The 10865-nt window shown below is 31.2% G+C and overlaps 1 protein-coding gene across 3 annotated transcripts; it reads right to left on the bottom strand.

The window, feature by feature from the left end:
* Positions 1-590: 590 nt before the first annotated feature.
* Positions 591-10524, bottom strand: LOC148598382 (ATPase inhibitor mai-2, mitochondrial-like). 3 transcript variants are annotated; one of them, XR_015918391.1, is made up of 6 exons: positions 10415-10524; positions 10106-10148; positions 8769-8794; positions 6106-6169; positions 3397-4464; positions 591-872 (listed from the first exon to the last, which is right to left on the bottom strand). XR_015918391.1 is itself a non-coding variant. In XM_088560650.1 (6 exons), exons 1-6 carry the CDS (start codon positions 10459-10461, stop codon positions 792-794), a joined length of 342 nt encoding a protein of 113 aa, XP_088416776.1. In that variant the 5' UTR covers positions 10462-10524; the 3' UTR covers positions 591-791. The 3 variants fall into 3 exon arrangements, 2 of the variants coding, with proteins under 2 accessions (XP_088416776.1, XP_088416775.1); XM_088560650.1 differs by having other exon boundaries at positions 3397-3477; XM_088560649.1 differs by having other exon boundaries at positions 4384-4464; positions 10415-10523.
* Between the last annotated feature and the right edge of the window lie 341 nt (positions 10525-10865).

Genomic DNA, 10865 nt, shown 5'->3' with positions numbered 1-10865 from the left:
TTTTAGTACTTTGTGTTTGAGCCATCTGAGTTCGAGCGAGTGAAGTTCGACTATATGATCAACTAGAAATACTGTGAGCCCTGTTAAATACCCTCCACACAAAAAAAAGTAAATGAAAAATGCAGAAAAAATTTGGCACTATCATAACAAATGGTCAGTTTTCAACGATTTTTCAACAAATAAATTTCCTTTTCAGTTTCTGCCGTTTATTTCTTTTTTTAAGAGTAAAACTTCTTAACATGGAAACGCTAAATTTGACATTTATACAAATCAAAAGGGAGCTTACATCAATAGATATGAACAATTCACCAAAGATTCATGAAAGTTAGTGAAAGTGTATTTGAGTTATTGTGCGAAAACTTGAAAATCCCCCCTTTTTTAAGTATAGAAATTCATTACACACAAACGAAAAATCTGAAATTTATAAAAATGGAAAGGGAGCTTACGTCAATAGATATGAACAATTCACCAATGTTTCATGTAAGTTGGTCTAAGTGTTTTCAAGTTATTGACCGAAGTGGGGATGAGGGACGCACAATGGTATACCATATTACGTCTGGTCTTCAACGGGCGTATAAAAAGTGAACAACTTACATTTTGTACGTGTATTATAATACCCATAATAATACACAACTTTGTAGACAATTTAAACTCTGGTTTTCCTGAGGCTACTTCATTTACACTTTCTTTGTTTTTTTCATACTGACATTTTCACACAAACTTCATTTTTTTACCAGTATACAAAGTTATCAAAGTATTTTTTCAAGTCTTATCAACAAAATGGTGTCTACTTAATCACTTGAGCTGTCTCCAGCCTTTTTTGCAGAGCTTTCCAAAGCTGCAATTCTCTTCTTATGTCGGTCAATTGCCTCCTATAAAAGAATAAAAAAATACAGTTAAGAAGTAGCCCAAAAAAGTGACAAATACATATTGCACAATGTACCCACCATAGGTGAAATATAAAATTGAATTACTAGGATAATTTCATTATCAAACAATGGTAACAATCATTCTATAAAATATCAACAAAATATATTAAATAAGTTTGAAAGCCGAAACTTTTATCTTGGATTAAAATTTTGTTTATTTCATGATCAAGAATTGTCAACAAAATTTAAACCCAAACAAAAATTTTACCTAAATAACAAGAAACTGGATACCTCTAATTCCCCATTTGATAACGTGAACTTTGACCTCCTAACTGACTTTGATCAGAATTCAAGATAGGAGGTGCACAATGGTGGAAGATTCTGTGGAAGTTTAAATTCCATTCAGTGATGTAGAAGGAGTAACAAAAAAGAAATGGATGTCCCATGTCCCCATATTCATGAATGACAGTCTATGTTTTGCTACATGAAACCTCCAAATTGATTTGAATACCCTTTTCACTATAATAAGCCCATCTACTCTGTGCGTGGGGAGTTATATATAATGAATCTTTGAATCTTTCTCAATGTTAAAATCAGAAAAATTAATCCCAATTAAATCAGTTTAATCGATATGAACAAAAGTTTAATCCCACTGATTTACATGCTTCTACAGTATTTAAAATCATAAATGGTTACCGAAAGGAAAGTGATGACCCAAAATACACCTGAATGATATACGTGTGAATGAAAACTGCACAATCATAGACAAAAGCCATTCCAGTGAGCACACATAATTCCAAACTACATGTAACACTTGGGAAAGCTTTATACATGAATTATACATCAATTTCCAACCCAGGCAATATGCAAAAGGTTGATAAGTGAAAATGAAAAATCAGAATATTCCAGAAGTTTTACAGTAGCAAGAATTAAAATGTCAAATAATTCATTTTTTTCAGCAAGTGTAGATAGTATTATCAGGAACAAATATGTTATACCCTAATCTCCAACATCAAACAATATTTATATCTGCCTTCATTAATGACCTTTCACCTTTTGCAATATTTTGTTAAGCCAAAAATAAAATTTGTTTCCTAGATAGGTAGGTAGGTAGGGAAATCATTTGATTTTTCAAAAACATTTTACATTCAGTTATATCATAATGGAGAAACAATCTGGACTTCAACAGTGTTAAGAGCTTAATATCCATAAAAAACAACTAGGGCAGGTAGGGTAGCAGGAAAATAGACAATTTATTTTTTTTGGCCTTATGAAAATCTGTACACATTATGGTTAACTCTTTCCAATGACCATTCCTGTGAGTAAACTCACTTTAAAATTACTTCCTCAAGTCTAATCATGAAAGCTATTAAACAGTTTAGGGTTTGCATTTAGATGCTAATAGACAGATTAATAGCAAGCTAGAGGGATTATCCTTTAAATTTTAGAAACTTAGAACTGTGGGCTAGCATTATGTAATATGCTCATAGATAAAAAAAAAATAATTTCATAACACTTCGATCCATTTAAGCCATCAAACTAATACATACACAGACAAAAAATGAATATATTAGTCTAAAGTCTACTACAAAGATATGTAAAATATTATTTGTGATTTTACATTAAATTATATTAATTTGTACTATATGTAACATGGATAATAATAATCAAAACTAAATACAAGTACCACTGTAAACCATGAAATTGCGCAAATTTTGCATCAAGATCCGTAACGCTAAATTTAAATTTTGCAAATATTTTCTTTGAAGAACACTATAATACAATTTGATGAATAATTGTGAATTTAGAAATATGCGAAAGCAGATTGATTGCAGAAACCACAAAAAAGAAGATGTGAAAATTTCCTAAATACAGTATCTAGAAGAAGCAACTATTTAATTTGTATGGAAGATCATTTAGACAGAAATTGAAAAAAAAACAGGACAGTAATTACAGAAACTAGGCCATTAATGATACATAAAATGATACCCTGCCACGTTGTGTTGTATTGAACTTTGTCTGTTCTTTAATGTTCATCAAATAGTGATGGGCAGTAAAACAAAATAAAATGACTGTTACTTTTATGTTATAAATCTGATCAAACTAAAATGTTATCTTGATCTATATTTTATGATGCTTAATATCTGTACAAAGTTTAAAGAAGATCCTTCGATGTATTCTTAAGCTATAATCTGGAAACAATAAGGAGACGGATACAAAACTGTTCAATGCCTATGCTTGAAAATTTTCAGGGCTTGTCTCTGTAAGTAAACCCTAATTATTGATTTTAAAAACCAAAAGAAAATGGAAAAATCCAGTACAATGTATTAAAAATTAATAGGTGTTGCATATGCAGACATCCCCAGAAAAAGTTACTTTCATTTTCTCAAGACTCGACAAAAAACAAAAACAATTATTCCTACCTCTTGTTGTTCAAACAATATATAATTATTTCCCTTGTGCACATGTTCTCCTGTATTTAAAATCTTTTAATCACATCAGCTCTACAAATAGCCCTTATTCGTACCTGGTGTTGCTTAATTTGATACTCATGATGATTTACTTCCTCATCCAAGTGTTCTTTCATGTTTTGCAACTGTTCTTGTTGCTAAAGATTTGTAGATAAGACAAAGGAAAAGAGAAATACAATAATTAGTGTTGGGTTAACCCAAGTTACAAGTTGGATAAGTGCCTTTGAGGAAGAGAAACTGGTACCAGGTGGAGCTTATCTAAATATGAGTCCAAGTAAGAATATGGCAGGTTTTTTTATTTTTTGTTTTTTCTGGATTTCTTATTGCTGAAATGCATTCAAGCTCTTCCAAACCCTCTTGCTAAAAAAAAAAAAAAAACTCAGCCGGGGTATGCATCTTCAATACTGAATAAATATATACTGTGAAAGTTTCATTAAAATCCATCCAGTGTTGTAGAAGTCACGGCTCAGAGAAGAGAATCCTTCTGCATAACCAGAATAACCCCTATCACTAATGTAAACACAACCAATCTGCATTTGGGGGTACAATATAAAATTTTAAGAAAATTTTGCAGTGTTTTGTATGATAAAATATTTCCCTATAAAGTGTAATAATTTAAGCTTTTTCTATACATATGAAAAATTCATGTAGATTTCAGTCACAAAAAAGAGTCCTGCAATATTTTTCTCACATAGGTAACAGTTTATCTACCCCAATTGATACAATGCTCCATGCTACATACCATGCATAGTAGAAATAGAAACTCTTCAACATCAAAAAGCTTCATAATTGCACATTTCTTAGTCAACAACTATCTAAATTTTATTCATTCCAGTTCTGTCTACATTTCTGAAACATTTCGTTCAAAATCAGATTTTAAGTATTGATGAACTTTCATTACGGCTTCAGGTTCTATGAAGAGTTTCTACTTGCTGCACTTTACTACAAATATGTACCATAAAAATATTAAAAGCTAAGTACACTACAACATTATGTGTAAGCAAGGATGTCACATGACTGTCATGTGACCTAAGATTTTTGACCTGATTTTTTAATATTTCTTTCTCGTGGTAATCTACTTCTTCATCCAGATGTTGCTTCAGTTCTTTCAGTTGTGCATCTCTCTAAAATAAGGCTCATATTTATTTCATAGGACTGCTCACTTACTTAGCTAATTTTTTAATTAATTTTTTTTTTGTATTACATTTTTATATATTGCTGTATTTTAAAATGGATGTACTGTTTGGCATCTGTCTCTATGTAGCATACCAGTAGATAAATTACAGAATTCCTATAATAAATTATAGTATATATTGTGTTTTTTAAGTTGCATACTTTGTAGATCAGTTCCTTTTATATACATTCTTTAAATGATAAATAAATCTACAATCATACAACTCATACATGACTTTATCATATTTGCCAAAATTTTAAAATATCCATGAAGATTTTTCAGGTGAAACACAGGTCTCACTAACCACTTCTAACGTTTCCATTACTTTACATGTTAAAAAAGTAATTTTCAAAGTCTCACTGTGAATTCCCAGGACAAATGACATCTTAAAGCTGCATACCGTTGCGAAGCTTGGAAAATAAGGCTTCCAAATCATTATGCCAATGGTACGATGATAGTAGAAATTCTTCACAAAATTTATTTGAATAAATAATACTGAAAATCCACATTTTTACCTGTTCTGCTAACTGACAGCATGGAGACAAATTACTCACACATGTAAACAATATACATACACTTTTGTAGTTAATTACATATATGATTTTAAAGTACACATTCTCAGCTTTATTTTGACTACTTTTAATCATAATACACACAAATAATGCACTTACAATGCATATGTCTAGGTTCAGTGTGTTTTTGGTACTACATAGGGGGGTGGCCATTTGACCTGGAAGTAGTTAGTGAGACCACAGTGAAAGAAATTAGCAGTAGACAAAAGGACAGAGTCTATGTAAAATCAAGCAGGTCTATGATGAAATTTGCTCAAGTTGCTTTAAAATTTACTGTGCTGTCTATGTAAAATTATGATGGGGGTTTGCTGACAAAAAATCTAGTTTCTAATACTGGAAATAGTCCTCAGCATCCAAGAAAACCAATAAGGGGCCTTTAAACTCATCAAAATGTTGTTTTCTGGCTTTCTCATGCCACAAAAAATCTAATGCACTGATGCATTTCTTACTTGAAAGTAAAATTTTAAGTTTGTCAAAATTGCACTTAGAATATTTATGGTTAGGAGCTGTCATGGGGGAAATCCCCTACAAATAGTGACGCTGCTCCCAGTTTTTAGTGGGGTCCAAGTTCCTCATTTGCTTTTGTTACTTTGTATGTATGATTTTAGTTACTTTATGTTCTTTGTTGTATTTGTCTGTTTTCCATGTCTGGTCTTTGTCCATGGATTACATTCTTTTGATTATTGCTATAACCTTGGTTCCCTTGTTTACTCTTTCACTTGACAGATATGCTTTATCATTAAAAAAAAATAAAGACCATGTGAAAATTGACAGACCAAGACCCTTCATAGCTTTCTTCACCAAATGGTACAAAAAAAGAAAGAAGTGGCAGAAAATCACATCAGAAATCGAGAGACAAAAGTTCCATAATAATTATTTCTATACATATTTCTATTCTTAAAATAATACTGCCCAATTCAAATGAAATTGAAACCACAGAAATTATTGTATATGGTGTAGATGTAATAAGCTTTACATTTTTTGTGGTTATAAAGATCAAGTCATTCTGTTGTACTCACTAATTTTCTAAAATACTGTTCCTCGTGAGCTGCTTCCATCTTTCCGAAAGAACCACCAGCCTCTCTGTTAATAAATAAATGAAGTACACATTAATACAAAGCAAATGTTCGTGCTTTAGTTTTCAAATCAACTTTTAAAAGGTTGTAGATCAGGTAAAATATTCCTGCATGAAGAAGGAAAGGAGAGATGCTGTATGGAAAAACAATGTTTTTTTGGGACCTGGTTTTCACAGATTTTATAGTTTCAGCAATTTTCTGTCAAATTGTAAAATTCCCATTAAAGAATATAAAGCTCTGGTTAACCAATGAATCCAAAAATTAACCAAATAACTAGTTTGACAAACCACAAAAAAAAAAAAATAAATAAATAAATAATGATGCCCTTCAAAAAAGTTCATCCATAGTATGAGGAAAATACATGTACTTACTTGACAAGGACTAAATGTGTTGTAGGTGGATGATTAAAACAAAACAAACTCAATTTAACAATTTAGGATTTAACACTATAAACAAAGTTACTGTTATGCTTTATAAAAAACCCTGAATGCTGATTTCAATTAGGACAATACTTTTTAATAAATACTTATGGTTTCAATATACATGTATATTCTATTTGGTTTGCATTTTTATGAATATAAACTTATTACGGACCTGTATCTCTTTTAGATAATTACATTTTTCTAATGACAAAAATATACATAACAGTCTTGAAATGACACACTTAAAAATTTCAATCTTGCATTTGCTTTTTGCAAAATACTATTTACTATAATGTCACCAGACAAGAACTGGTCAATTTGTAGGCCTAAATATTTAACACTATTTTGAGATAAAATAATGTGATTATTACATTTTACACTGAACTCTTTAATTTTTTTTTAGTTTTCTTTTAGTGCCGAAAAGTATGCACTCCGTTTTGCCCAAATGGAGGCTTAATTTATTATCCACAAGCCATTTACTGCAAGATTGTTGTTCCTGACTAAGTTTTGAAGATATAATATCTGGGTTCTTATCAGAAAATAAAATTGCACTATCATCTGCGTAGAGCAACAGTCTGCAGTTGGGCCCTACACTGGCAGACATGTCATTCACATAACATAAAAATAACAACGGACCCAATATACTTCCCTGCAGAACCCTACACCTGACACAGAGAAAATCAGATTCAGTGCCATTGGCACTAACTTTCTGTTGACGGTCAGTTAAATAGGATTCAAACCATCTAATTGAAAGTACACCCATGGTTTGAAGTTTTTTTACATAATATTTAATGATCTACTGTGCCAAATGCTTTTTGTAGGTCGAGCATGATCATGCCAGTATAGAGCCCTCGTGCAGTCTGCGACTTAATGTGGTCAAGTTGATGGATCAAACATGTATCAGTAGAGTACTTTGATCTAAATCCAAATTGTAGTTCATACAATAAATTATTCTTATTAAGATAATATTCTAACTGGTTGTATACAGCTCTTCCTAAGATCTTAGATACAATAATAAGTATACTAACAGGTCAGTAGTTTTCTATAAGTAGGACAAACCCAAGCTTGTTTTATTTCATTTGGCCAAATACCACAAGATAGATTTATCAAAAAAGTAATAGGTTTTGCAAGAATTTGTGCCCCATCTTTAAGAAATCTTGATGGTATACGGTCTAAACCTATACTTTTACTGACACTGAGTTTTTCTAACTCTCTGAGAACAAAATCCTCAATTACAGATGACAGCTCCATAAATACATTCTGACAAAACACTTTTCTATAAAATCTCTTGAAAATATTTGAATACCAGATGGCAGCACTAATTCAGATGTAAATGTGAAATTTATGTTCATCTACATTTATATACATTTACTTTCAAGTGTGGAAAATTCAGATTTAAATATCTAACTTTTAAATCAGTGGTCTACTTTTGACTTTAAAATTAAAGTCAGAAGTCCAAAACAAAGTGTCCTAAAAGATTGAAAGTCCAGGGTCTATTTAAAACAAGAAAAAATGGCCACTCTGTTTTCAAAAATGAGTTCTCTTGCAAATTTTTTATCAGTTTACCAGCTACTGAAAATACTACTGACATCCCTGTCTTGTTTTGCTTCATTTGTATGTGAAACCCCTAAGTTGATTCAGATTAAAATGAAAATAGGAGGTACACAATGCGAACATACATGTATAATGAAGATTTTGTGAAATTCATTTAATTCCATTCAGTGGTGTAGAAGGATTAGTGATAAGAGATTGGTCCATGATGACATCCCCCACTGCGTAATGGGAGGAAGCAGACAAAAGGACAGACACCCCATCAAAGGCCCTAGGTAAGAGACTGAGGGTCTTGGACCACCAGTTACTTGAACCCCTGAAAAGAACTGGGCAGTGTGTTATCTTGTGTTTTGAAATTGCATTAGAAATTGGTACATGAATGGAACAAATAAATGTAGATGACACAAAGATGTGCTCACTTCTTTTAGCCAGTTGAGGGTAGTAAGTCTTAGGCAAAGCTACATTTGTAGTTTTCTTGGAAGTAACACAATCAAGATCAAGTAAATTGTCCATACATGTATATTCTTGTTCTTAATCAAAATATGAAGATATTATAGTGCAGGATAAGTTTAATTTTTCTCTTCTAGTCCATTGAAGTTAAAAGTCAAGACATGTTATATCCTTGCAACTTACCTAACACTGCCACCAGAACCACCACCCTACAATAAAAAATATGCATTGAAGTGTTGTGAAATATTCACTTTCTTACTAAGTTGAAAAATGCATGAAAACCAAAGTGTACAAACCAACTTTTAACTAAGGTTAGATATGTGTACAATAAGTAACATAAACATGTAGAAGAAAAAAAGTTCAGTTCTGCTAAAGGAAGACTTGATGAATGTTAAATTTCATCTCATGTACATATGTAAGTAGCAAATAGCTTTATAGTTTATAAAAATTGTCTTTAGATTTTGTGTATACATTATGGTAAAAAAAAGAGACACGAATAGTATCACAGATGGGTTTACGTAATTATAATTCTAAGATTCTTTATGCTTATAGCTGTTTTGATTTGTCGAGAAAGTCTTTGCCACAAAGTTCATACTTGCATGGACTTCTTTAGATTGTTCATACATTTTTTTGTACGTGCATGAATGTTGATTGGATTGAAACCAATATGGCAACTGTGTAGTTAAAATAAGTGTGGCAATGAACTAAAGGGCATAATATAGCCATAAGAATAGTTTATTACATCCACATTGAAATTACTGGTACAGATTGTCTACAGGAAAGAAACTTATAAATTCTTAAAATCTAACTACAAGTAAATTGCCTCAAAATTAAATTGTCCCATTAATATATTTACCGGTTCAACACATTTCAAAAAAAAAAATCCAAATGTTGGGATCGAATTATAAGGATGAAACTGGTTTTTTTTTGGTTGTTCATGGATGTATGAACGGATCTCTTCACTCCCAAACATTACATGAACGACCGAAAACACTCACTACTGCTAAATCATAATATTACATACCCCTTAAACAGAAACAAGTACATTTGTGTATCTGAGGGGTTGATTTCAATGCCAGAGAAGTGTAATTGGAATAAAATTGGACATTTTTTCTCTTTATATAATAATTTTCATAATTTTGAGTTCATAAATTTTATTTCTACTCAAGTGGCCAGTAAAATTTAGCCCTGGGAGAGAGAAATTTTTTAGATTTTCATGTTGATTTTAGTTGTGCAAATATACATTTAAGTGAAATTTCACAACCTGCCCAGGACAGTTTCCCACTACATGTGCTAACAGAAATTTTCTAAAATAGACAACCTTCTGAAATTGGGAGAAACTCATAATTTAGATTTTTCACCACTTCCAGTAAATATTGTTTGAGATAAAACTGCCGGTCACACACTGGAGAGTCAGGAAGATACATTTTTTGTATTCATGCGGGAAATTCTTGTTGATAGATTTAAAGTAGAAAAACCCATTTCTAGAGCCTGATAATGCTTTAACACTAATTACTTACTTTGCCTGCCCCACTTCCCCACTCAGAACTCATGGCCCGAACACTGAAACCAAAAAAAAAAGAAGAATATTTTAAACTTCAATGGTAGCAATGGTAGATTATAGCATACTGTGGTCGATAAGAATTCAGAAAACTAAAAACATAACGCAATATCTGTTTGTTTACACATTCTGACCACGCGACCTTCAAAATAGAGGGCAAGTTCTCAGTCTTCATCGCACTGTTTGCATTTTTTAAGTGAAATTTTCCATTTTTTATCACTTAATTACATAACTAAAGAATTCCGTTTGTCTCACTCAGTTGTCTTACCCAATTAAGCGCAGTTGGTTGGATAAAAAAGCTGCACGTAATGCCATTTCTGATTTGCGTCTGCAACTAACCGGATATGAGGAAAGGGGAGGTAACAACTTTGGATTTAATTTTTCTAGTTATAATTATTTCAATATTTGTAGTAAAAAGATAACTATCATGTTCCAAAGAGGCCATTAAAGTTCAACTTTTAACTTAACTTTACTAAACTAAACTGATTTTTTTTTTTTACAAATTACAATTTTTATTTAGTCTTTTAATAACTATATAATAATCCAGGAGTTATATAGAAATATAAATCCTTGAATAAATCTACAAATTATTTTATGAGTGAACTATATGGCAAGCCAAAGTGGACAAAAATCAATATTTTGTGATATTAGGAAATACATTTTTAATATTACAAAATCATTTTTTAATATCAGAAAAGATTTTTTAATATTAGAAATTC

The sequence above is a fragment of the Perna viridis genome, chromosome 14, assembly GCF_037379345.1.
Source record: "Perna viridis isolate PV_CMFRI_1.1 ecotype Kerala chromosome 14, ASM3737934v1, whole genome shotgun sequence".
Lineage (NCBI taxonomy): Eukaryota > Metazoa > Mollusca > Bivalvia > Mytilida > Mytilidae > Perna > Perna viridis.
Note: the sequence above shows the minus strand (reverse complement) of the source record. Positions and strands in the feature narration are given on the sequence as shown.